The 26,713-nt window shown below is 56.2% G+C and overlaps 2 protein-coding genes across 5 annotated transcripts; one reads left to right on the top strand and one right to left on the bottom strand.

The window, feature by feature from the left end:
* Positions 1-1,562: 1,562 nt before the first annotated feature.
* Positions 1,563-6,720, top strand: PODNL1 (podocan like 1). The gene is made up of 11 exons (XM_057540901.1): positions 1,563-1,649; positions 1,781-1,831; positions 1,963-2,187; positions 2,685-2,778; positions 3,061-3,125; positions 3,262-3,371; positions 3,647-3,803; positions 4,065-4,180; positions 4,658-5,315; positions 6,016-6,164; positions 6,289-6,720. Exons 2-11 carry the CDS (start codon positions 1,829-1,831, stop codon positions 6,437-6,439), a joined length of 1,728 nt encoding a protein of 575 aa, XP_057396884.1. The 5' UTR covers positions 1,563-1,649; positions 1,781-1,828; the 3' UTR covers positions 6,440-6,720.
* A 623-nt stretch (positions 6,721-7,343) lies between these two features.
* CC2D1A (coiled-coil and C2 domain containing 1A) lies at positions 7,344-26,641 on the bottom strand. 4 transcript variants are annotated; one of them, XM_057541312.1, is made up of 29 exons: positions 26,352-26,641; positions 24,540-24,675; positions 22,814-22,929; positions 22,655-22,720; positions 22,260-22,394; positions 21,942-22,176; positions 15,327-15,451; positions 14,942-15,014; positions 14,692-14,763; positions 14,469-14,599; positions 14,317-14,389; positions 13,487-13,620; positions 12,989-13,103; positions 12,735-12,907; positions 11,921-12,043; positions 11,782-11,840; positions 11,574-11,690; positions 10,369-10,442; positions 10,235-10,293; positions 10,065-10,116; positions 9,876-9,975; positions 9,698-9,788; positions 9,257-9,394; positions 9,101-9,165; positions 8,466-8,529; positions 8,248-8,374; positions 8,097-8,173; positions 7,956-8,003; positions 7,344-7,874 (listed from the first exon to the last, which is right to left on the bottom strand). In XM_057541312.1, exons 1-29 carry the CDS (start codon positions 26,409-26,411, stop codon positions 7,854-7,856), a joined length of 2,859 nt encoding a protein of 952 aa, XP_057397295.1. In that variant the 5' UTR covers positions 26,412-26,641; the 3' UTR covers positions 7,344-7,853. The 4 variants fall into 4 exon arrangements, with proteins under 4 accessions (XP_057397295.1, XP_057397296.1, XP_007182130.2 ...); XM_057541313.1 differs by having other exon boundaries at positions 9,101-9,162; XM_007182068.2 differs by having other exon boundaries at positions 12,989-13,100.
* Positions 26,642-26,713: the final 72 nt, after the last annotated feature.

Genomic DNA, 26,713 nt, shown 5'->3' with positions numbered 1-26,713 from the left:
CTCTCACCCCTCGGGTGAGATGACTCTGATCCCCCAGGGTTCCCCAGCAGGACTGAGCCCCAGCTGCCTATAGTGAGAATTTGCTTAATTACAAGAGTGACCAAACTATCCCAATGTGACCAGGACTGAGGGTTCCCCAGATGCAGGATTTTGAGAGCTAAAGTTGGCAAGTTCCAGGCAAGTTGATTACCCCAGTGATAACTCATCGATTCATGACTGCTCCCTTCCTTCTCTCTGCCACATCCCTGCTCCCCTACAGCTGCTGTCTCCCAGACAAATGCACTCAGTCCTCAACTCAATCTGTTTCTGAGAGACCCCAATCTCCTTCACGCCCTTTGAGCAGCCCATCAGCCACTCTGACCCAAGCTGAGCACTTGTGGGGCAGATGCTGGGCTTGGAACTTTTTGCCCACTACCTGCCTTTGCCTTGTGACTGCCTTTTTTTTTTTTTTTTAATTTTTTTATAGCTACTTTATTTATTTATTTATTATTTTATTTTTTTGGCTGTGTTGGGTCTTCGGTTCGCGCCAGGGCTTTCTCTAGTTGCGGCAAGCGGGGGCCACTCTTCATCGCGGTGCGGGGACCGCTCTTCATCGCGGTGCGCGGGCCTCTCACTATCGCGGCCCCTCCCGTTGCGGGGCACAGGCTCCAGACGCGCAGGCTCAGTAGTTGTGGCTCACGGGCCCAGCCGCTCCGCGGCATGTGGGATCCTCCCAGACCAGGGCTCGAACCCATGTCCCCCGCACTAGCAGGCAGACTCTCAACCACTGCGCCACCAGGGAAGCCCTGTGACTGCCTTTTGAGGAGGGGTCTTCTGTCAGCTCCATTTTATGCGTGGGAAAGCTGAGGTTTGGCAGGAAAATGACTTGTCTGAAGTCTCGCGGGTAAGTGGCGTGTCTCGGGGGATCAGACCTGGGGCAGAGACGGGCTTCCTCACCCCTCAGCACACACTTCCGCTCTGCTGTTGAGGGCCTGGCATGTGCTGGGCACTGTCTCACCCCCTTCTTATGCATGATTTCATTTAATGCTTACACGACTCCCGGGAGTCGGGAGGCAACCATTCCCTCACTTTGCAGAGCGGGAAACCAAGGCCTGGAGAGGTGGCAGAGCCCAGGTTGAAGCCCAGGCAGGCTGCCACTGAGCGCACATCCTTAACCACCAGGCTGGCGCCTCAATACGTGTAATTTCCTTTTGGGCGGCGGCTGTGGCTATTTGGGGATGGGGGAGCCTGGCTGCCAGTGAGGCCAGCTGGCAGGGGGGAGGAGGGGCCCAGATGGCAGACCTGGCTGGGAGCCCCCAGACCGGTGTCTGCATTGGCAGGCTGAGCCCAGGCTTGCCCTGACCCATCGTTGCCAGCCCCGGTTCCTTGGGGACCCTCCTGTGCCCTGAAGCGTCCTCCACTCCTCTGCCCCCACCCCTACTCCTGCGGTTGGCCCAAATACCAGACAGGGCAAATCTCAGCTTTCCCCCAAACATTCCTCACTCCTGTGGCCCGGCCCAGGCTGGCCGAGGTTACGCAAGCAGAGCTGGGGGGGGGGGGGCGCGGGGGCGCGGAGGGTTGGGGGGAGGCGGGTGGGACCGAGGGGACATGCTGGCCTGTCCTCACCACCCCATCCGGCGCCTGCCCGCCCTCCGCAGGGCGCGGAAAGGGTGGGCCAGCTCCCCTGAGCCCCTGGGAGAGCAGGCTCGGGTGGGGGGGGGAGGGTGGCCAGTGCCAAGAGATGGGGGGCGGTGGCGGCCACAGCAGAACCTCCAGGAGGTGACCGCCTGCTTTCCATTAGGGAGCCCTGGTCAGCAGTTCCGGCGAGACGGCAGACCTGGGGCTGGCTATGGTAAGTTGGGGCAGGGGAGGGTCTGAGGGTGGGGCCTGCCTGCCCAACCCCCTCCGTGCGGGGATGCTCCTGTCACCATGGTGACCCGGTGCCCAGCCTGGGGACACCCTGAGCCGTCCCTCAACTCCCAGTGGCTGAGCCTACTGCTGCTTCTCCTGCTGCTGCCCGGCCCCCCACCTGCCCTCGGCATGGAGGACGCCTCGTTCCCCCACCTGGGGGAGAGCTCGCAGCCCCCGCCCCGGGCCTGCCCCCCACGCTGCTCCTGCCCCCGGGCTGACACAGTGGACTGTGCCGGCCTGGACCTTCGGGTGTTCCCGGACAACATCACCAGGGCAGTTCAACACCTCTCCCTGCAGGTGGGGCCTGGGGTGGGGTGGGGGCAGGGTAGCTCCCAGGGGGAGTGGGGAGCCTAGGCAGTGGTTGGGTTGAGGATGATGGGGTGTGGGGTCCACGTGCAGGGCTGAGGCATTGGGCGTGAGGGTCCTGGCACTGATGCGAGTTGGCCTTGATGAGGGTGCAGGGCTCTGTGTGTCCGGTGAGAGGAGGTGGGGGCGTAGATATTGGAAGTGGGAGGGGCTGAGGGTTTAGGGGTGTCGGGGAGGTCAACGTCTGGTGATTACAGGGTTGCTTGGGGTCAGCGTGGCGGGGCATTGGAGATCAACTGTAGGGGTGCATGGGGCGCTGGGGGCCACTCTCTTTTTGGTTACAGGGTTGTTCCGAGGTAATAAGGCATTTGGGATCAAGTAGAGGGTGATGGGTGTCAGGGCTCACTGCTCAGGCTGATGGGAAGCTTAGAAGCAGGGCCCAGGGTCACGGGGGTCAGGGTGTGAGCGCCCCTTTCCCTGCCCCACAGAACAACCAGCTCCAGGAGCTCCCCTACAACGAGCTGTCGCGCCTTAGCGGCTTGCGGACCCTCAATCTCCACAACAACCGCATCTCCTCCGAGGGTGAGGGGGACAACGGGAGGCGGCCCCTCCCCACCACGGTCCCCGCTGCCCTCTCCCTCCCTCCCCAGCTCGGTCTGTGGGCAGGTCTGCGGCAGTTCCCAGCACTGCCCTTTGCTGAGCAGGATGGAAACTCAGGGGATGGGGGGCAGGGGCTGTGGCTTTTGAGGACGTGGGGGGCGGGGCCTGGAGAGCCTCTGCCAGTCCCTGGCTGGATGGGAGCACAGACTCCGCCCTGCCCCCACCCCACACCAGGGGTCCCCTCACCGCCCATCTCATTCATAGGCCTGCCTGACGAGGCCTTCGAGTCCCTCACGCAGCTGCAGCACATCTACGTGGCCCACAACAAGGTGAGCCCCCCTCACACACACACACACACAGGGGTGCAGCCGGGCTGTGGTCATGTAGCACAAAGTGTAGATGGGACAGCGAGGGGTGGGGTGCAGGAGGGGGGCCACGAGGACCAGTGCAGCTCTGCTCCCGCAGCTCTCTGAGGCCCCCCAGTTTCTGCCCCGCTCCCTCCGTGTCGCGGATCTGGCTGCTAACGAAGTGACGGAGATCTTCCCGCTCACCTTTGGGGAGAAGCCGGCGCTCAGGTAGCCCCTGGCCCGGCCCAGGCCCCAAGGGTCTCAGATATGCCTGGGGTCACTCCCCACCCTGGGGGGGTCTGGTGGGGAGACAGGGCCCTGGATGCTCTGTTTGGAGAACTCAAGACTGAAGCAGAGAGCACGCACACACACACATACACACACACACACACACGCGCGCGCGCGCACGCACACACTCTCACACTGAAGGTGGCCCTGAGCCGGGGTGCGGGGTGGTGGGGAGGCCAGGGCGGGGCTGGTGGCCGGAGCCTGGCTCCCCTCAGGTCCGTGTACCTCCACAACAACCAGCTGAGCAACGCGGGCCTGCCCCCCGACGCCTTCCACGGCTCCCAGGCAGTCGTCACCCTCAGTCTCTCCAGCAACCAGCTCAGCTATGTGCCGCCCAGCCTGCCGTCCTCGCTGGAGCGGCTCCACCTGCAGGTGCCCCTCCTTCACCTCACCACCCCGTGTCCCCACCTCCCTGGGCTCCCTGCATCTCTCTCCCGGGGGACCCCTCCACCTCCTTGTTATCCCAGTAGTCAGAAATGTCTTTGAGTCCCTTCCACTGGCACTGGTCGCTCACAAGCTCTCCGTGGGCAGCCTTGCTCAAGCGAGCTCCTCGTCCCTTACTCAAGAGCCCTCTGTGGCTCTCCACTGCCCTCTGTCCTGGACCCTCAGTCTCACTCTCTCCTCCCTTCCCAGAACAACCTCATCTCCAAGGTGCCCCGAGGAGCCCTGAGTCGCCAGACCCACCTCCGTGAGCTCTACCTTCAGTACAACCAGCTGACGGACAGAGGCCTGGATGCCACCACGTTCAGGTGGGGCCTGGGGACAGGGGGGTTCGGGGGTGCAGCCTCGTGCCGGCAGTAGGGGCTGAGGATTCAGCCTCTGGGGGCCCCGGGCCTCCATCCCCCACCCCTGTATGACTCCTAACTCGAGGCCTCACTTGGTGAGCGCCCACGATGGGCCAGGCTCAGCCAGGCACCTGGCGGCATCCTCGTCTCCAGCCACCCTGTGCCTCGGTCCTACTACCCAACGGCACAGCTGCCACGTGAACATCTCAGACCCAGAACTCTGTCCTGGTCACCCCTACATCTAACCCTCAGGCTGGAATCTGCCCTGATCACCCCCAGGTTTACCTCCTACCCAGATCTCTCAACTCATCACCCCCAAGTTGCAATCTCCAGCTTACGTCTCTCAGGACCAGTCCTCAACAACCCCCCCCCCCAACCAAGATCTACCCGGCCCCCGACTCTGGGTGCCCAGCCCGACGCCGACCCTCTCTCTCCTGCCAGCAAGCTGCACCGCCTCGAGTACCTGGACCTGTCCCACAACCAGCTGGCCGCAGTGCCCGCCGGCCTGCCGCGCACCCTGGCCGTGCTGCACCTGGGCCGCAACCGCATCCGCCGGGTGGAGGCTGCCCGGCTGCGCGGCCTGCGGGGGCTGCGCTACCTGCTGCTGCAGCACAACCAGCTGGGGGCGGCAGGGCTGCCGGCCGGGGCACTGCGGCCGCTGCGGGGCCTGCACACGCTGCACCTCTACGGCAACGGGCTGGACCGCGTGCCCCAGGCGCTGCCCCGCCGCCTGTGGGCCCTGGTGCTGCCCCACAACCGCGTGACCACGCTGGGTGCCCACGATCTGGCCGCCACGCCCAGGCTGGCTGAGCTCAACCTGGCCTATAACCGCCTGGCCAGCGCCCGCGTGCACCGCCGGGCCTTCCACCGGCTGCGGGCCCTGCGCAGCCTCGATCTGGCCGGCAACCAGCTGACCCTGCTGCCCTCTGGCCTGCCCGCCAGCCTGCACACCCTGCGGCTGCAGCGAAACCAGCTGCGGGCCCTCGAGCCTGAGCCGCTGGCCGGCCTGGACCAGCTTCAGGAGCTCTGCCTGGCGCATAACCGGCTGCGTGTGGGTGACATCGGGCCTGGCACCTGGCATGAGCTGCAGGCCCTCCAGGTCAGGGGTGGGCTGCTTGGCCACAATGAACGCCCGCAGGTGTCCCCATGGCCCCTCCACTCACCAGCCTGCCTGCCCAGCAACTCCCCTGCAAGGCCCTGAGATGCCAGAAAGAGAGCTCCCACTGCAGGCCAGCCCTGGGGTGGATAAGACAGATCCAGCCTCCAGGCCTTTGCCTGTGCTGTCCCTGCCACCTGGTCCTCCACGACCACCCCTCCACCTCCCCAGCCTCTAGCTCCTTCTGAGCGCTGTTGATGCCACAGAATTTAGGGCATCTGTGGGTGCCAGGCGCTATTCTAGGTCCTGGAGATGCCACTGGGCACAGAAGGACACAGCTCCTGGCCCCTGGCACAAACATCCTAGTTAGGGAGAAAGCAGTCAGCAACAATCATAAGCAGACAATTGTTAGAAGGGCATGAGGAGGTAAAGGAAGTACCATCTTTGTGAGGGATTAACTGAATCAACAGTTCCCACAGCAGGCAGGGACCCTGCCTGCTAGAACAGGGCCTGCCCCAGAGGGGACTCAGTTTACCTCTGTTGAGGGCAGGATTTGGCAGCCACGAAGTAGCTGGGGGGGGAGGGGCAGAAGGACCGGGCTGGGCGTGGAAGGGGGCCCGGGAGGAGAGCAGTTTGGGGCTTGGCTAAATGGGTGGCCCAGGGCCTGGGGCCCCCACGGCGCCATCTCTGCCCGCCTGCCCAGGTGCTGGACCTCAGCCACAACGAGCTGTCCTTCGTGCCCCCCGACCTGCCTGAGGCCCTTGAGGAGCTGCACCTGCAGGGCAACCGCATTAGCCACGTGGGCCCCGAAGCCTTCCTCAGCACGCCCCGCCTACGTGCCCTCTTCCTCAGGTGCCCTGAGGGTGGCAGGGCCAGGTGGCTCCAGGTGGACAAGGGGGGGCTGTGGGGGACGTGAGCAGGCCTGGGGGGGGGCACCTCCCCTCAAACCCCCCCTCACGCCCACCTCTCGGTCCAGGGCCAACAGGCTTCACGTGACCAGCATAGCGCCCGAGGCCTTCCTGGGCCTCCCGCACCTTCGCGTGGTGGACACGACGGGTAACCCTGAGCCTGTCCTGGTCCAGCTGCCGCCCACAGCCCCACGTCGGCCACAGGCAGAGGGCCCCTGAGCCTGGAGGGGCCCAGTAGAGCAGCCCAGACACCTGGGGCTCTGCTGGGCTGTGGACTAAGGAGACAGCGCCCAACCTGGGGCCTCGAGCTGGCTCTCCCGGGCCTGGAGAGCTGGGCCCGCCTAACCCAGGCTGGCCAGGATGCTGGGACAGGGGTGCCACCTCGACACACAGGGAGCCCAGCGAGAGACTGAAGCATGCAGCTCGCACACTGGGTGCGCCGGCAGCTCCGACCCTGCTGGACACTCCCCCACTGCCCGTGCAGATGGACACAGCAACAATAAAAGCCTAGCCCGGGACCTCCCTCGCCGTCCAGTGGTTCAGACTCCGCGCTTCCACTGCAGGGGGCGCAGGTTCGATCCCTGGATGGGGAACTAAGATCCCACGTGCCACACAGTACAGCCAACAACAGCAACAAAAAACCTAGCCCTTTCAAGTGTTCACCACCAACCGGGTGCCCTTCAGCTTGTGGGAGGGGCTCTCATCTTCCCTGCGTCCAGCAGAGGAAGCTGAAGCTCTGGGATGCTAAGTGGGTCAGGCAATTTGGCCCAGGTCCTGTGGCCAGTGAGCGGCAGGGCTGGCTGTCAAGGCCCTGAGACACACACGGGTCACCAAGCACCGCCACGTATGACCTGACCACACGTGTAAACCCAGATACGCCCAAGGCCACCAGCTGAAGAGACACTCGCAGATGCCCTCAGGTGGGCCACAGACGCTCATGACACGTGCACAGGCCTTCACACACGTGCTCGCAGCAAGGCTGCGCGTAGCACACATCCTTCGCGGCACACCCCCGCCAGCCAGCTCCTCTCGCAGGCACCGCTCCATCAGCCCCCAGGGGAGCTGTGAAGGAGACCCAGCCCAGGCACTGAGGGCAGGAGCAAGAAACAAAGGCAGGACAGAGTGAGCCACGTACGGCCCTGGCCGTTTATTCCGTGTGTCAGCCCTGGGGGCCCAGCTGGGCCAGGGCAACCCTCTGGGGAGCCAGCTGGGCTCTGGCTGGCCTCAGTGGCTTCTTTGGGGTGTGGGTGGGCGTCCGGGTTAAGGCTGGGGAGGGGCTGGAACTAAAGTGCTTGCAGGGGCCCTTGAGGTTTGGTCCTAGCCGCCCTCCCACCTCGGAGGCAGGCAAGGGGCCGCACACCCCTGGGCTGTGCAAACGGACTCTCTGGGGCCCACCCGGCCAGGCCTAGGTGAGGGGCACACACAGGCTGGCGGACACCGCCCCAACGTCCCCTGCCAGGGAGGCTCCAGTCGGGCCAGGTGGGCCCAGCCGGGGGAACGTGTCCGTCCAGAGCCGATTGTCCACTGATTGTCTGCTTGTCTGGTCTGAGGCTGTGGCCGTGTTAGCTCCTCCCAGCGCCGGGGCCTTGGGCCCGCTCCCGGCTCTCTAGGGGCCGCCCGCCCCTTCAGCCCCTCACCTGCGGAGCCGCTGCAGCTGAGGGGAGAGGCCGCCGGGGTCAGGGTTGGGGACATGGCCACAGCTGCCCACCCCGTCCCCAATACCCAAGCCTCTCACCTCACTCTCGACCAGGTTCCGTCTATACAGTGCCTCCTTGGCAGCCTCCTGGGGGGCCAACAGGTGGTCAGTGGGCAGCCCCTGGCAGCCCTGGCCCCCCGGCCCCCCGATGCCCGCCCGCCCGGCCCGCCTGCGGCTCACCCTGCTGCCATCATTGCCCAGGCGCCGGGCGGCCTCCGTGTAGAACTGCAGTTGCCGCTCCAAGTGGGCCATGTACTCTGAGGGAGGGAGGGGGTCACGATGGGGCCCCCTGCCTCGCCCCTCCCCCACATACTCATCCCTGAGATCCTACCCCGCCGGATGCCGGGGCCCCCCTGCTCCAGCTGTGCCCTCTGCCACTGGCTGCGCTGGATGATGTCCTGGTACTGCTGGGCCACCTCGGGGGGCACCGGCCGCTGTGCCTGCCTGAAGGCCAGGATCTGGGGGGGTGCAGAGGGAGTTGTGAGGGCCCTGCCCGGGCCTGCAGACCCCCAATCCTGCCCCACTGAGCCTTGCAGGATGGGTACCCACCTTCCGCTCCAGACGCTCTTGGTCGAAGGCCAGCACGCTGAGACTATGCAGGGGCCGGGCTGATCTATGGGGTTGGGGAGGGGTGAGGGGCTGCAGGGATCTCCCATCCCCGACCCCATTAATTCAACAGACACACTGGGCACTGGGGAACAGCGGGAGACAAGCCAGGCCCACCCCTGTGTTGCTGAGTCCACAACCTAATACGGACAATGGTTGTACACCCAGGCAACTGTGATGCCAGGTATCAGGGACGGCTTTCTGGAGGAGGTGAGAGCCAGGTTGGGACTCAAAGGAATCAGAGCTGGGCAGAGGAGCAAGGAGATAGTGTGGGGATAGGGGTGCTCAGGACATTGTAACACAAAGAAGCCCAGAGGTCAGTGAAAACTAAGTGTATCCATGAACCAACAGGAGGAAGTGGGGAGAGAGAAGGCTGGACATATTGACGGAGATCACAAAAGGTCTTAAAGATCAAGCTGAGGAGTTTAAACTAGATGCTCCAGGAGGAGGGAAGCCAGGAAAGGTCTTGAAGCAGGGGAGAGACATGCTCCAATCTGTGCCTGATGGGAAGTTGTCCAGGACAGGCTGAGATAAGAAGAAGGGGGTTCTCTCCAGCACAGCCGGGCCCAGCCACCTACCTGTTCCCTGGCTCCCTCACAGGAGCAGGCACGGGAGGGGCCTTCCCTTTGGGCCCGGCAACCTGCTTCAGAGGACAGAACCAGTCTTGTGAGCCTTGGTCCCCTTGAACCAAGCCTCCCTCCTTCCCTGGGGCTGCCGATGGGCAGGGGTCTCACTGTGGGCGCGGCTGCTGGCACGGGGTCGATGACCAGCCACCTCTCAGTTGTCGTCTCCAACTGCTGGGCCGTCAGTGGCTCCCGAATCCGGACCATCACCTCCAGCCGCCCCCCTGTGGGCCTGCGACCGTCCAGGACCTGGGTGGGAGTGAGGGGACCCTGTTAGGAAGCAGGCAGCGGCTGGAGGCTCAGGGCTGGGCTCAGGGAGACCAAAGCAACTTCCAAAATACGAGTCCATGGGAACGGCTGACACACCAGCGGCTCCTAATGGAGCAGGGTGCTGAGGGTATTTAGGGCTGGGTAGCAGGGAGGTCTGGGGCTCCCGGGGAGGGGCTGGGTCAGCAGAGGGGACCCTTGGGGGCTCAGGGCAGGCAGCACCTGGGTGATGTTCATGAGCGGCACGGCCATACCGGAGCGTTCAGACGAATGTCCACCTCTCACCTCAAGGATCTCCCGGACCTCGCATGCTGTCTCCAAGGCGTCCAGCTTCAGCTGGGCTGTGCCCAGGACCCGGTCGGTCTTGAACAGCCCCCTGTGTGTGTGAGAGGGGACACGATGGTTGGCCCAGGGAAGCTACCCCTCCTCTAGAGCCCATGCAGCACCTGCGGCCCCAGCTCACCCCTTGTGGACCACTTCGAACTTGATGCCTTTGGTCTGGATGGCCCTTCGGAAGCCACGGTGGCCGCGGTTGATGCAGAGTTTGAACTGCTCCTTGAACTCTGCCCAGGGAAGGAGGGAGGGAGGAGGGACAGGTCAGGCTATGGTCTCGTGGGCTTTCTGAGGAGGGCTGCCTCCCGCCAAGGCTCACCAGGGGAGTCTGTGTTCTTGATCACACTGGTCTTGTCTTTCTGAGCTTCTTCCTGTGACCAGACAGGAGGCGAAAAAGCTCAGGGGCTGAGGCCTGCCCTTGAACCCCTGCCAGACTCACTCCCGGGCCTGATGGGGCTTGAGCCCATCCCTCCTCAGCTCCCCACATACCACATTGGGATAGGGGAAGTCGAACCGAACAAAGACATCCAGGTCACCGGGGGACAGCCCTGTGGGCAAATGAGGGTCAGAGCTGGGCAGAGGGGTGGACCCCACGGCCCCACCCCTGCCTGACGCCCCCTCACCTGGGGGTGTGGGCAAGTTGATGCCCTTCACGATGAACAGGAGCATGTCGTTGCTGCTGAGGTCAGGGAAGATCCTTCCAGGAGGGCGGGCAAAGGGCAGAGGCACCTCAGTGCCACGGCCTGCCCGCCTTCTCTGCCCTCCCCCCAGTCTCTTAGGGGTGTCTCAGCTCCTAGGCTTGAGTTTTAGGACCAGACAGACAAGAATTCTCTAGCCAGGTCCACCACTGGCTACCTTTTGAGTCCTTTCTCCACTCTGCACGTATTTATTTGGGACTTACTCTGCACCAGCCGGTGGCCCTAGCTGCTGTGGGACCTTCTCTTTCTTTGACAGTATTTCTTGAGCATCTACTATATGCCAGCCAGTGTCTTCACTGCTGGGGATACAGAAGTAAACGAGGCAGACCCCACGCCTTTGCTCATGGAGCCGGGGCTAGCTGAGTGGACAGATGACCCATGAATATATAAATAAGCAAACAAAACAACAACAACTCTGCAGAGAATTAAAACAGGGGAGAGAGTGGAGTGTGCTCAGGAGGGGCTGCTTTAGACAGAGTGACCAGGGAGGGCCTCTCACGGGAGGTAACATCACAGGTGACTCTGCACGTCAAGAAGAGGCCGCTACGTGGTAACCTGCCTAAGAGAGTCTGCGCAGAGGAAACAGCTAGTGCAAAGGTCCTGAGTGGGAACACGGCTGGTGTGTCTGATTGACCAAAAAGAGGTCTATGTGGCAGGAGGTGAGTGAAGTGGGGACAGTGGGAGGAGATGAAGTGATAGAGAGCCAGGCTATGCAGATGTAGGGGAGCCGGGGTAAGGGGTGTGGGTTATCCTAGATGGTGATCTTAGGTTATCCCAGTGGCTGCACCTAATCTCATCGATAAGTGGGAAAAAACAATCCCAACTCCCTGGGAGTCTCCTGTAAGAAGACTTAACAGGAGCAGGACCAAGATCACCATCCCACGGGCTTGCCCAGGCCTTTGGGCCCAGGCACATGTCTGCAGTCACTAGATCATCCCCATTTCCAAACGTGTCACTGTCAACACCCCACTGCCATCCTTCACTCGCGCGTCACGTCTGCCTCAGGACCCCTGCACACACTGTGCTCCCACCAGCTCCCCAAACTCTACTCCAGAGGCAAGTCCTCTGCTGGCTTCCGGGGAGCACAAACCCCTCTCCAAAGGGCTGGGGGGGGGTCTCAGGGGCCTTACTTGATGACGCTGAAGGTTCTCTGCTCAAAGCGAGCAGTGGGCGTGGGGAGACCCCGGGCAAAGGCCTGCTTCAGGGTCTCCATGCTCCGCTTGCAGTCGTCCGCCAGCTTCTCAAATCTGCCGGCAAGAGGGCCCTGCTCAGGTCCCGGGTCCCAGGGGCAGGCTGGGGGTGCAGATGTCTGGTGGGGATGGGGGCGGGGCTTCTTACTTGCTGGTTTCAGCGATGTTGCCCAGGTGGGTGAACTGGTTGGAGTGGTTCAGGCACATCTGGGGGAGCAGAAGAAAGTGAGGGGAGGGTTGGGGGGGCCGTGCCCTTGTAGCGACTTGGGCAGGGAATCCCCCTTCACCTCGTGCTGCTGCCTTATGAGCTTGGTGAGTTCACCGTAGCGCCGGACAGACTCCTGAGACAGACCTGGGCCGGGCCGCTGGACCAGGGCGAAGTCGTCCTTGTTGACAGGGGCAGGCGGCACCTGGGGAGGACGAGGCTCATGAGGTAGGGTCTGCGGGTCAGCACGGAGCAGGCCCACCCAGGGCTCTGCCGAAACGTCACCCCTCCTTAGAGAGGCCTTCCCTGACTATGGCTTCATCCCCTGTCCCTGTTCTTTCTTCTTTCCCAAGGAGAAAAGTAATGATCAAAGAGAAGTGGATGGTCCTGCCCCAAATGGCAGAATCTGTTATCCATTTTCCCCCAAGTCTGATCCCTACCCCCTCTTCCCTAGTAATGGAGTCCTGCCTGGGCACACAGCAAGAGACTTCATGTCCCAGTCTCCGCTGCAGCTAGGTGTGGCCATGTGACTCAGTTCTGGCCAATGGGAGGCAAGCAGAAGTGATGGCAACTCCATGTAACTTCTCATAGCCTGGATGCAGACAAGGCATCAAACCACTCTGACCATGTGGACAAGACCTAGGGTGTGGCAGAGCAACAAGATAAAAGAACCTGGGCCCTGAAGGGCTTTGTCTTTTAGAGACCAGAATGCCCTGAATGTTACATGCAAGAAACATAAATGTCTGTCTGGTTTCAGCCACTGTCTTGGGGAGGCCTATTTGTTTCAGCAGCTTAACCTGGACGCTGACTAATACACTCCAAGTCACATGGCTGCTAAGTGGCATGAGCCTGAAGGGTGAGAGCTTGGGAAGGTCCAGCAGGCCTAGAGGGTTCACCTTGGCGATGTCCACGGGCAGCCCGTTGCGTGAGGCCTCCAGCATGGGCTCCAGCCCCTTGGCCTGGCGCAGGTGCATCTTGGCGCCCTCCATGTCATTCTTCTGCTTGGCTCGCAGCGCCGCCTGCAGGAGCTGCTTCCTGCGGCCCTCCAGGAAGGCCAGCTGCTGCTGGGCTGTGGGCACAGGGGCGTCTGAGGGTGCTGCCCAACCCATGGACAGGCAATAGGCAGCCCAGGTGGGGCAGGTGTACCTACCTCTGGTGGATGTGCCTTTGGGGGCCGCTTTGGCTGCTGGGGCAGATCCTGACTGGGGTGCCTTTGAAGGTGGGGCTTTGGGCTGGGCTGTGGGGGCTGCAGGGCTGTTGAGCTGCTGAGGGATAGAGAGGAAGTCAGAGCTTTCCCAGCACCTGTGATGAGTCCACTCCCCACAGGGTCAGGGCCCGACACTGACAACACTGACCGTCTTAGTTTCTGTTTCCTCAGCACTGAACACAACATATGATCTTGTTCACACTGAATCTTTGCCACAGCCCTGGGAGGTAGGGACTATTAACTGTGCTCAGTTTACAGAGGAGGAGCCCGAGGGTCGAGGGTCGGAGAGCAAAACGACTTGCCCACTTGCCCACGGCCACACAGCCAGGAAGCGGCAGGGCCGGATGTGTGGCCGGTTCTTTCTGGCTCAAGGCCAGGGCTGCTGGGGCTTGGCTTTGCTGCCACTCCCTTGCCTCACCCCAAGGCCCCGGCCCCTCACACCTTCTTAGGTTCCTCATCCTCTTCGTCCTCTGGGCCTTCATCCTGGTTGGCCAGCTTCATGGCAGTCTCTAGGACTCCCACCAGGCTCTGTTGGGTGGGCTCGGTGGCCTCCAGGCCCTGGATTGGGGGAAAGCCTGGGCGGCCAGTTGGGACCCGATCAGGAGGGAGAGGCCCACGCCATAATGGCGGAGACTCAGGTTCCTCCCCCGATAAGGAGCCTCAGGCCGTTGAATCTACTTTGCATGTAAGAAAGGAGATGCTGCTGGTTGGGTGGAGATGCCAGACCATCCCAACCTCCCTCCTGCCCTTCCTCTTGCCTGACCCGGGCTGGGCCTTGACCAGACTCCAACAAGCAAGCACTGTGTGAGGTAGTGTGCTGGGCATAAGAGGTAGTCTTGGGCCTGGAGGGACTCCCACGGGACCAAGGTGCAGACACATAATTGCTCTCACGGGGGACACACAGGCAGCTCTGAGATCCCAGAGGACGCCTCCTACCCACTGGGGGGCTGATGGGAGGCTGAGCAGGTATCTGTGAAACTGAGAGCTGATGACTAGGAAGGAGTTGAGTCAAACAAAGAAGAAATGGAGGCAGCAGGCAGTGGTGGGCTGGTGAACAGGCTCTCCAAATAAAACCTCCTGATTTTTAGTGTTTGCCAATTTCTGTGGTATAAACTCTCCCATTGTGACTGATTTTAAGCTACCAATTGTCTAACAAGCTCGCAGAATTTCTGAATGTGCAAGCCATCGGCTCCCTGAGGCTGCAGAGTCGGAAGGAATAGCACCTGCAAGGTTCAGAGGTTGGAGGGGTAGGGGCCGGGGGCGGGGCCTACCTGGGGGCACAGGCAGCTCGGCCACGTCCACGGCTCGGCCAGCCTTGTGGGCTCGGATGGTATCTTGGTATTGCTGCAGGGAATGCAGGTGTTAGGGCTTCCTGGGCAAGGTTTCCAGGGGCTGCCGACTCGCCCACTTGGTCTCCACGCACCTTAACAATGCGCTCGTGCATGCGAGCCTTCCGCTGGTCCCCCTTGGTCTTCGCCTGAGCCGCGGCCACACAGTACCTCTCCATCCGCTGCTCCAGCGCCTCCAGGAGAGTCCTTGGGGGTGCAGGAACCTCTGGGCCAGACCAGGGGGTAGAGTTAAGAGTCTAGGGGCGGGGAGACTGTCTTGCTCTGGTTGGCCCACCCCACAGCGTCCCAGAAGCCTACCTGGCATGGAGGGCACGACGGCAGGAGTTGGAGGCTGTGGTGGCAGTGATGGTGGGTCTGGGGGCAGCTGGTCTGGGGGCAGAGAGGTCCAGTCCAGTGGGGGGCTTGCTTGTGGCCGCCCTTTCCCCCACCAGGCTGGCCTGGCCTGAGGGTGGGGTCCCTGGGCCTGACTAACAGGGGCGGCAGCATTAGAAAGAACTTCGTGGAGGCCTCCAGCAGTCCTGGAGGGTGGGCAGGGTGGGGTCCTCACCAGGTGGAGGGGGCAGGCGTGACAGGTCCACAGGCTCGCCCCGGCCCAGGGCCTCCAAGACAGCGTCATAGCTCTGGGAAAAGGAAGATCAGGGGAAGAGGCTGCAGCTGGGGGCCAGGACCCTGAGGGGAGTCTCTATGCTCTGCCCGCAACAGAGGACTCCTCGCTCTGTGCCTTCCTTTGCCGCAACTTGCTCAAGCCTCTTCCAGACACTTATGCCCATTTCACAGAGAGGGTAAACTGAGCCTTCAAGAGGTGCAGCAAACTACAGCTACGGAGTGACCAGGATTCAAATCTGACTCCAGAGCCCCTGTTCTTTGCCATCACGCAATGTCAGGAGCATCCTGTCCTCTCCCTCCGACCCTGTCCGTCAGTCTGGGCATACCTTGGCCACGCGGAAGTGTCTTGCGGCAGTGGCGGTATCTCCCTGCTGCTTGGCGCGGAGGGCGGCCAGCTTGTACTCGCGCTGGCGGCTCTGCAACTGGGCCAGGGGGCCAGGGCTGCAGGGACCTGGGAGGGGGAACAGCACGCAAACCATTTCTACTTAATTCTCACAACAAAGACTGCTCTTAGGCCCACCTTATAGATTTGAGAATTAAGGCTCAGAGAGGGGATACTGCCTCCCCAAGGTCACACAGCCTGAAGATGGCATGGTGGGGACTCAACCGCACGATTGTCAGTCTCTGGAGCCATTGCTGTTTTGCCCGGAAGAGAATTCTGGAAAACTACGTACCCTTACACATTTTTTTTTTTCTAAATTTATTTTATTTATTTTTGCCTGTGTTGGGTCTTCATTGCTGTGCGCGGGCCTTCTCAGTGCAGTGGATTCTTTTGTTGTGGAGCACAGGCTCTAAGCACGCGGGCTTAGTTGCTGCGCGGCATGTGGAATCTTCCCCGACCAGGGCTCGAACCTGTGCCCCCTGCACTGGCAGGCAGATTCTTAACCACTGCACCACCAGGGAAGTCCCCTTACACATTTTTTTTTTTTTTTTTTTTTTTTTTTTTTTTAAAGTGATTCAGTTATACATATTTATTCTTTCCCATTATGTTTTTTTTTTTTTTTTTTTTTTTTTTTTTTTTTTTTTTATTAATTTATTTATTTATTTTTGGCTGTGCTGGGTCTTCGGTTCGTGCGAGGGCTTTCTCTAGTTGCGGCAAGTGGGGGCCACTCTTCATCGCGGTGCGGGGACCGCTCTTCATCGCGGTGCGCGGGCCTTTCACTATCGCGGCCCCTCCCGTTGCGGGGCACAGGCTCCAGACGCGCAGGCTCAGCAGCTGTGGCTCACGGGCCCAGCCGCTCCGTGGCATGTGGGATCTTCCCAGACCAGGGCTCGAACCCGTGTCTCCTGCATTAGCAGGCAGATTCTCAACCACTGCGCCACCAGGGAAGCCCCTCCTTACACATTTTTAAGTTGACATCAAAAACTTTTCATTTTAAGTTGAAAAAGTAGCAAGGGTTGTCATTCCCAGTGTCTCCAAATATTGACATTCAATAAAGAAAACCATCACACCACTCTTTTAAATCAAACGTATCCTAACTACTACGGTGATTTGAAACTCACCAATATTCCCTTTTTATTTTTTCAAATTGTGGTAAAATACACACAACATAAAATTTACCATCTTAACCCTTTTTAAGTGTACAGTTCAGTGGCATTAAGTACGTTCACATTGTTGTGCAACATTCACCACCGTCCATCTCCAGAACTCTTTCATCTTCCCCAACTGAAACTCTGTCCCTATAAACACTAACTCCCTATCCCCTCTCCCCTCTCCCCTGTCACCCACCATTCTACTTTCTGTCTCTATGAATTTGACTCCTTTAGGGACCTCCTATAAGTGGAATCATACAGTATTTGTCCTTCTGTGACTGGCTTATTTCACTCAGCATAATGTCCTCAAGGTTCATCCATGTTGTAGCATGTGTCAGAATTTCCTTCCTTTTTTTTTTTTTAAGGGTGAATACTATTCCATTGCATGAATGGACCACACTTGTTTATCTATTTACAAGCATACCTCTGAGATATTTCGGGTTTGGTTCCGGACCACCACAATAAAGCAAATACCGCAATAAAGTGAGTCACTCAATTTTTTTTGGTGTCCCAGTGCATATAAAAGTTACTACACTATACCGTAGTCTATTAAGTGTACAATAGAATTATGTCTAAAAAAACCAACGTACATACTTTAGTATAAAAATATTTTATTGTTAAAAAATGCTAACTACCGGGGCTTCCCTGGTGGCGCAGTGGTTGAGAATCTGCCTGCTAATGCAGGAAACACGGGTTCGAGCCCTGGTCTGGGAAGATCCCACATGCCGCGGAGCAACTAGGCCCGTGAGCCACAACTACTGAGCCTGCGCGTCTGGAGCCTGTGCTCCGCAACAAGAGAGGCCACAATAGTGAGAGGCCCGCGCACCGCGATGAAGAGTGGCCCCCACTTGCCACAACTGGAGAAAGCCATAGCACAAAAACGAAGACCCAACATAGCAATCAATCAATCAATCAATAAAGAAATCTTAAAAAAAAAAAAAAAAAAAAAAGTGAAAAGAAAAAAATGAAACTAATTAAAAAAAAAAAAAAAAATGCTAACTACCAACGGAGCCTTTAGCAAACTGTAGCAGTAACATCAAAGATCACTGATCAGAGATCCCCATAACAAATATAATAATAATGAAAAAGTTTGAAATACTGTAAGAATTGCCAAAATGTGACAGAGAGACACAAAGTGAGTAAATGCTGTTGGAAAAATGGCGTCAATAGACCAGCTAAAAGTGCGGTTGCCACCAACCTTCAGTTTGTAAAAAACCACAATATCTGTGAATCGCAATAAAGCAACAACTGGAAAAAACGAGGTGTGCTTGTATCCGTCAATAGACACTGTGTTTCTTCTACCTTCTGGCTATTGTGGATAATACTGCTAAGAACACAAGTGTACAAATACCTCTCCATGTCCCTGCTTTCAATTCTTTTGACTACATACCAACATTTACTTTTTTTTTTTTTTTTTTTTTTGCTCGGTAAAAATTTTTAATTTCTTATATAAAAAATAGCAAAGTTAAAACTGACTGGGGAAAAATATATAGAAAAAGGTAAAAATTATTTTTTGCTATTTTATTAGTTTCCTGTTGCTGCTGTAACAAATTACTGCAAAGTCAGTGGGTTGAAACAATGCAAACCAACATTTACTATTTAAATATATGTCAGGGTTCACATTTAGCAATCAGGAATTTCAGATCTTCTTTTGATTATATACCAACATTTACTATTTAAATATATGCCAGGGTTCACATTTAGCACTCGGGAATTTCAGATCTTCCCTTATTTACATCCACGTCTCCCGCAGAACTGTATCCTAACATGATATATGTGGGTACTTGAAAGGTTTTTTTTGACAACCCCATTGTACATTTAAATGTACATCTATGCACTGTATCAGCAAAGTTGGGAAACAGGATTAAATGGCTTATTAAACAGTATGTTAGTTACAGTTTCAAACAATATGCTCAGTTTTTAGGGCAAGTATCCCTAAATTGAAAGCAATAGGTACAATTGTCAGTATATTAAAAAACATACAATAGATACACCACCCAGTGTCCAGAAATCCTAGAAACACCTGAAAAACAGCATGCATTGTACTTTTTCAGACTGACAACTGGACCCACTGCTTTAGTTTTGGAGGACTTGTCTGAAGAGGTGTCTAAAACACCTTAACGTTTTTTTTAAATTGGGGTATAATTAATTTACTACATTGTGTTAGTTTTAGGTGCACAGCAAACTGATTCAGTTATTTACATACATATATATAGTTATTTATTCTTTTTCAGATTCTTTTCCATTATAGGTTATTACAAGATACTGAGTACAGTTCCCTGTTCTATACAGTAGGTCTTTGTTGTTTACCTATTTTCTATTTTATATATAGTAGTGTGTGTCTGTTAATCCCAAACTCCTAATTTATCTACCCCTCTCCCCAACACCTTGACATCTGATTGGCTTTGTTTACTGCCATCGCAAGTCTCTGTGTTAAAGAATTTTTCTTCCAGGATAGAATTACTGTTACAATTATTATCAGCACGAAATTGAGCAAAGCCTAAATATATTGAGCTTTTTTGACAAATAATTTTTATATACTAAGAGTAAAATTTTATTGGCAAGGCAGCTCTTGTTGACACGGCGGTGGCTGGGTCCACCTCCTAACATTTATCTCCTGTTTCCTTGTTCTTTTCCTACTTTCCTTTTTTGTTTTTAATATGTAGAGAAACCTGCTTCACATCAACAAATAGACGGAAAGAGACAGTCTTATTATTGTGATGTCACGTGATTCTCAGAGCCCCTGCCCAGCTACATACCAAAAACTCCATTATGAAAAATTGTTGATGATTTCAGCTGAGAATCTCAGGTGATGATTTCTGATAGTCGTCCTTGAATTTTGCCAACAACAAAAGCTTAGAAACCAGCCTGGCTGCAGAAGGATTTAGAGACCAGGGGTTCATTTTCTGAACCCCAGGCCAGTGTTTCAAGTATCTCTTTGGTTCCCACCAGGGCAGCATTTGCCCCTGGGGCAGATCACCATGTTCCTTTCCTAAAGGGGGAGAAGGGAGGTTGGGGGAAAGAAATTTCTTGGGAAGTGCGTCCTCCAGCAGGTGAGTTTTATAGGAAAGACAGACAAGTTGAGGGTTTGGGAATTATTCACTCAAAACCCTATGTGTGGGAATCAAAAAATCTACAAACAATAAATGCTGGAGAGAGTGTGGAGAAAAGGGAACCCTCCTACACTGCTGGTGGGAATGTAAATTGGTACAGCCACTATGGAGAACAATATGGAGATTCCTTAAAAAACTAAAAATAGAGCTGCCATATGATCCAGCAATCCCACTCCTGGGCATACATCTGGAGAAAACCATAATTTGAAAGGATACGTGCTACAGGGTGAAGTAAGTCAGGAAGAGAAAAACAAATACCGTATGCTAACACATATATAAGGAATCTAAAAAAATGGTTCTGAAGAACCTAGGGGCAGGACAAGAATAAAGACACAGATGTAGAGAATGGACTTGAGGACATAGGGAGGGGAAGGGTAAGCTGGGACGAAGTGAGAGAGTGGCATGGACATATATACACTACCAAATGTAAAATAGATAGCTAGTGGGAAGCAGCCGCATAGCACAGGGAGATCAGCTCAGTGCTTTGTGACCACCTAGAGGGATGGGATAGGGAGGGTGGGAGGGAGACGCAAGAGGGAGGGGATATGGGGATGTATGTATACATATAGCTGATTCACTTTATTATACAGCAGAAACTAACAAAACATTGTAAAGCAATTATACTCCAATAAAGATATTAAAAAAAAAAAGGATACATGCACCCCCAACGTTCATTGCAGCACTATTTACCACAGCCAGGACATGGAAGCAACCTAAATGTCCATCAAGAGAGGAATGGATAAAGAAGATGTGGTACAGGGACTTCCCTGGTAGCGAAGTGCTTAAGAATCCGCCTGCCAATGCAAGAGACATGGGTTTGAGCCCTGGTCTGGGAGGATCCCACATGCCATGGAGCAACTAAGCCCGTGCACCACAACTACTGAGCCTGCACTCTAGAGCCCACGAGCCACAACTACTGAGCCCACATGCCACAACTACTGAAGCCCATGCACCTAGAGCCCATGCTCCACAACATGAGAAGCTATGGCAATGAGAAGCACGTGCACCGCAATGAAGAGTAGCCCCTGCTCGCCACAACTAGAGAAAGCCTGCTTGCAGAAACAAAGACACAACACAGCCAAAAATAAATAAATAAATTAATTAATTACGAAAAAGAAAAAAGATGTGGTACATATATACAATGAAATATTACTCAGCCATAAAAAAGGATGAAATACTGCCATTTGCAGCGATATGGATGGACCTAGAGATTGTCATACTGAGTGAAGTCAGTCAGACAGAGAAGGACAAATATCATATGATATCAGTTATATGCAGAATCTAAAAAAAGAGTACAAATGAACCTATTTATAAAACAGAAATTGAGTCACAGATGTAGAAAATAAACTTACGGTTACCAGGGGTAAGGCGGGGGAGGGGGGGAGGGATAAACTGGGAGATGGGGATTGACATATACACACTACTATACATAAAATAGATAACCAATAAGAACCTCCTGTAAAGCACAGGGAACTCTACTCAATACTCTGTAATGACCTATATGGGAAAAGACTCTAAAAGAGAGTGGATATATTAACATGCATAACTGACTCACTTTGCTGTACAGCAGAAACTAACACAACATTGTAAATCAACTATACTCCAATACAAAAATTTTTAAAAAAACCTAAAAGGTCTTGAGATTTTGAACACTGTCAATGTGAAAAAAAATAAAGAGGTCATGATTAAAATTACAGTGACTAATAATGTTGTGTTTCTGTTAAAATCAAACCAAAAAACCCCCCAAAACCCTATGTGTGGGAATGTTACTCTGCCATAGAAAGGAATGGAGTTCTGACACACACACTGCAACATTATGCTAAGTGATGGAAGCCAGACACAGGAGGGCAAAGAGTGGACGGATGATTCCACTTATGTGAAATGTCTACAGCGGCAAACCCATAGGGACAGAAAGTAGAATGGAGGTTACTAGGGGCTGGGAGAGAGAGAATGGGGAGTTAGCATTTAATGGAGACAGAGTTTCCGTTTGGGGTGAGGAAAAAGTTTTGGAAACAGAGGTGCTGACTGAGCAATATTGTGAATAAGCCAAATGCCTCTCAATTGCACATTGAAACATGGTTAAATAGCAAATGTGTTGTTAAATATATTTTACTGCCACCACACACACAAAACCTCTCAGTGAGCTCATGTCCCCCCTGGAAGGTAGGCTCCAGTGAGGGAAGGGTGTTAAAAATATCTAACAATCAGTGCCGGGCCTGCAACCCCGCAGAGGGCCCTACCACTGAATAAACACCCGGCCCATCCCACGTCAGCCCAGTCCTGTCCTTGGCCTACCTGAGGGCAGCTGGGGTTTAGCGGAGACCAGCGTTGAGGCTGGGGCAGTTGAAGGAGGACCCTCCACGATGACCCGGGAATCTGGGGCCGGTGGGTTCGTAGGGACCGGCTGACTGGGTGCTGGGGTGTGGCTGGGCGTAGCCACTGGGCCCTTCCCCACAGCCACAGGTGGCGGGATGTCCCCTTCATCGATGGCTTTCCCCTTCTGGACGGAGGCCAGCAGGTTTTCAAGTGTCTGGGAGAAGATGTGAATGTGGGTTTGGGAGGGGCCTGGAGCTGGGTGGTGAGGTCCCAGCACCCTCCCGTCTGCCCGCTCACCTTAAGCCCCCGGTCGTAGCGCCGCATCTTGGCACCATCTCCGGCTTGCCTGGCGCTTTCGATCGCTGTCTGGTAGAGGGCCAGCCTCTCCTGCAAGGTGGCCTCCAACCCTGGGCTGGGGGTTGTGGCCTTTGGCTGCGGGAGGGGCCGAGCACACAGTCTGGGCGGTGACCCCACCCGGGCCCACCCTGACATCTTGCTCGGTTGAGTACCTACTGTATACCAGGCATGTTGCTACCCTAACCCCAAAAGGGCAGAAATCATCATCCCATTTCCTAGGGCGTAGAACTGGGGCTCAGTGGGGTCCCGCCACCTGCGCGAGGTCCCATGGCTGAGAGGGGAAGAGGAAGGCCTTGAACCCTGGGCTGCAGGGACCAGTGTCTTCGGACGTATACCTGGGCCACAGGAGGGTGGGACTCCAAAGCCTTCTGTTCCTCCCCAAGGACCTCATTCAGTTCCGCCTGCAGGGACACACAGCCGGGGGCCGGTCGTGAGGGCCTGCCAGACGGGGCAGCAACGGAAGGGAGGTGCCCTGCCCCATCCTGGGTGCTCACCAGCAGGTCATCATCAGCCTCCACATCCTCCTCGTCCGTCCCCTCCTCCTCCTCCTTGTCCGGGTCTCTCATGCACAAGCTGGCCATCTTCTCAATGGCCTCCATGGGCAGGGGACCTAGAGGCAGGGGGAGGCCCCAGCTGGACCGGGATCCTTCAAGAGTCCCCAGCCTCCTGTCCTGGTCACCCACGGCCCCGAAAAATAGGGTAGCAGGCGGTGGGGCAGCATGTCCCCCTCCTGGCCCTTCATGGCACCCCACTGCCCTCGGGCCAGCCAGGCACGATCCCCCTCCCCGCCAATCTCCCTGCTCTCATCTCTTCCTTATCCCGCCTGAGTTGGAACCCCAGATCTGCAACTTTCTCACTGTGGGACCTTGGGCAAGTCACTTCACCTCTCTGGGCCTTAGTCTTCACATCTGTTGGATGGGGACAACAATAGTCTCTCCCTCATAGGTAGCTTGTGGGGACTAAAGGTAAATGAAGCTCTTAGAACAGCATACTGTCAGCATTTTGTTGTTCATGTTATTCTCGTTATCCGCGGTATCCATGTGCTATAAAGTTGCCGCAAACATGGAATGAGCGAATACTGAACCATTGTCCCTGGAGGAAATACAGCATTAGGTTCCCGTGAGCCTCTGGGCACATTTCTGTCAACCAGCCAATACATAACCTTGTCTTATGTGTGTTTCTATTTAAAAACACCTTATTTAATATATACTGTTGATTCATTAACATTGAACTCGAGGCCAACAGCACTATAACTCATGCCTGAATGAAACTTATATAGAAGGTACATCTCAGCCTTCTCACGCTTAGGAACAGGAGACAGCACTTCAGCACTATGCTTGGGGTCCATGTGGATTCACAAAATCACCAAAAAAAAGCACAAAAAAGAGAAAACTGTGGCATTAAACAGACCAAGAAAAGGACACTTATTATGCGCTGAGACAAGAAGGCGGAGTGTCGCCTCAGCTGGGAACGTGCACATCGGGTGACTCAAGCTTTTTGCAGCTCTGTGCACGTCTGTGAATAACTGCAAAAGTACTACAGGCACTGATTTGGGGGTTACAAATAAATTTAAGCCAGTAGGTGAAATCACAAATTCAGAATCCACGAATAACGAGTATCAACTGCGTTAGCTAGAAAGTGTCAAGGCTCCGTCTGCCCCGAGCTCCAGCCCCACCTGACCACTGCAGAGTCCCCTGGCCCCTGCCATCTCCTCCAGGGCCTCTGCGTGTGCTGTGACCCACCCCCCCAGAAGCAGTCCCCCACTCTTCCCCTGGCCCTCCCCACTGCAGGTGCCTCCTCCGGGAATCCAGTCCAGCTCACAGGTCTCCCCCATTGCTCTGTGCCTCCCCCATCCCAGCCCCGATCACAGAACAGTGGGTTGGAGGACATGCCACGTCCTATGTGAAGTGCCTGATGAACACTAGAAGGTTAACTCCTGTGATGTTAAGTGTGGTCATTATTCCCATTGTACAAACAGGGAAACGGAGGCCCACACAGGTGCTGGAATTCATCAAGTCACACAGCCAGTAAGTTGCAAAGGCGGGATTCGAATCCTCATTCTGGGTCCAGAGTTGATTGCTTAACTCTTACCCAGACTGTGGATGCCAGAAGGGCAGGCACCTTCTCTGTCTCCATTTCACCATCGCCCCAGCGCCCAGCTCCAAGCCCCGCCCACAGCGGGAGCTCAGAAAATGTTCAGAGGTGTGTTGAGAGTCTCACCTTTGCCTTTAAGCTTCTCCAGGGCTTGGGGCCGGCCCCCCACCAAAGCCAAGAACTCAGCCTCCAGTTCCTGATCGTTAACTCCGTCCTCAGGGATCATCAGGCCATCTGGGGAGAGGTCAACTAGCAGGCCCAGCTGTGGGAACAATGGGGGTTCAGTCAGACCTTGGGATGCACCCCAGCTAGCTAGAGGCAGCCATGATGGACCTGGAGTCCCCTTGGAAGGAAGGGAACCCAGAGCTGGGGAAAGCCATTTCCCTGGGGAGTGCCAGGAGGCCAGAACAGGCCCAGAACACAACACATGTCCCAAGGTGGGCAGGCCCTCTTGCACAGATCAACATGGGGCAAAGGGCAGCTGGAGAGACTCAACTGCCAGCTCTGAGCCCACACCCATGATGTGCTGCTAGCCAACGTCAGTGGGGAAGGAAGGCCCCACACCTTGCCCCACAGCAAAACCACTCTGCACACCTTGGTTTTTCCTTTCCAGCATCTTTGGCAGAGCGAGCCATGAAGGAAGGCTGGAGGCGTCAAGAGCAAATAGAAGCCCAGACAACGTAGAAGCTGGAATTGGGGGCTTTGCTGTGTAACATACCTGTCTTCCTATCCTATCCTGGTTAATGACCAACCATAATGTGATAATATCAGGTTGAAGTACACAAAATTACCCCCCTTTCTTTGGATCAAAAATGGCCAGGGCTTCCCTGGTGGCGCAGTGGTTGAGAATCTGCCTGCCAATGCAGGGGACACGGGTTCGAGCCCTGGTCTGGGAAGATCCCACATGCCGCGGAGCAACTGGGCCCGTGAGCCACAACTACTGAGCCTGCGCGTCTGGAGCCTGTGCTCCGCAACAAGAGAGGCCGCGATAGTGAGAGGCCCGCGCACCGCGATGAAGAGTGGCCCCCACTTGCCGCAACTAGAAAAGGCCCATGCACAGAAACAAAGACCCAACAGAGCCAAAAATAAATAAATAAATAAATAAAGTAGCTATAACAAAAATGGCCAAATATTGGCAATCATATACGTCTCCATTTAATAGTAATAATGATGATGACGACACTTATTGAGTGCTATGTTCTAGCACTTTCCATAAACTATCTCAATGAATTTTCGCAACTATCCTGTGACATAAGGACTCTTAGGGACTCCATTTTACAGATGAGGAAACTGAGGCTTAGAGTGGTGAAGGCAAGTGTCCAACGTGTAGAAGCCAGGAGGGAACTTCAGGTCACTCAGACTGTTATACCTGGGCACTAAGTTATGACCTGAGCTCCTTCCATCAAAGCTGAGAAAAATCAAACTCCCCCAGTGCCTGGGGCAAAGGCAATGAGGGAGGGAGAAGGGGCCCAACCACAGTTCTGTGGGCTCATGGAAGCAGCTCTGGATTTGTGCTTAGCTCTGGCCAAGCATTTAATCCCTATGACCTCGGGCAGGTGTCTTCACCTCTCTGGGTCTCAGTGTCCTCATGTGTACAATGGGGATAAAAGAGTCTTACCTGGCCAGGCTGATGCGAGGGTTCCACGAGTGTTCAGGCCAGGAGACCCATAACTGTCTTTCTTACCCCAGGTCCGAGGCCTTCCCCTCCCGGACTGGAGCTGCTGCGGCAACAGGTGGCCCTGAGCCCTGGGAGGGGCGCCAGGAGCTGGGGAGCCGGGGCCAATAGGCCGCACTTTGGGGGTCGAACCTAACCAGGGGGGCGGGGACCACGGCTCACCTGGGGTGGAGATCTGGCTCCCCTGGGGGTGGGGCCCTCCCTTGAATGTGTGACAAGGGTGGGAAGGGTCCCCTGGGCCGGGCCGTGGGGTACAGTCTCACCTGGCGGGCGGTGGCGGCTCCTCGGCCCGGGGGTCCCGGGGGTCCCTTCCTCTTGTGCATCTTCCAGGCTGGATACTCGGACCACCGGACCCCTGGCCTGGCCTCCCCCGGGGCCTATGGCCGCGCACACGCCCTTCCTGAGTCCCACGCCCCTCGTTGGCGCCCCGCGACCGCCGACCTCGCGCCCTCGGCCGCCCGGGTGGCCGACCCACTTCCGCCTCGGCCCTTGGGCTCCGCGGAACCCGAGCGCAGCCACCGGACTTGCAGGGCCCGCCGCACTGAAACTACAATTCCCGGTAGGCAGTGCGCGAGCGTGCAGTCGCGCTGCGGAGCGATGGGCGGTGCCGCGGGCTGCGCGGGAA

Source organism: Balaenoptera acutorostrata, chromosome 2, assembly GCF_949987535.1.
Source record: "Balaenoptera acutorostrata chromosome 2, mBalAcu1.1, whole genome shotgun sequence".
Lineage (NCBI taxonomy): Eukaryota > Metazoa > Chordata > Mammalia > Artiodactyla > Balaenopteridae > Balaenoptera > Balaenoptera acutorostrata.
The sequence above is the reverse complement of the archived record's forward strand: the minus strand, read 5'-3'. Positions and strand labels throughout refer to the sequence as shown.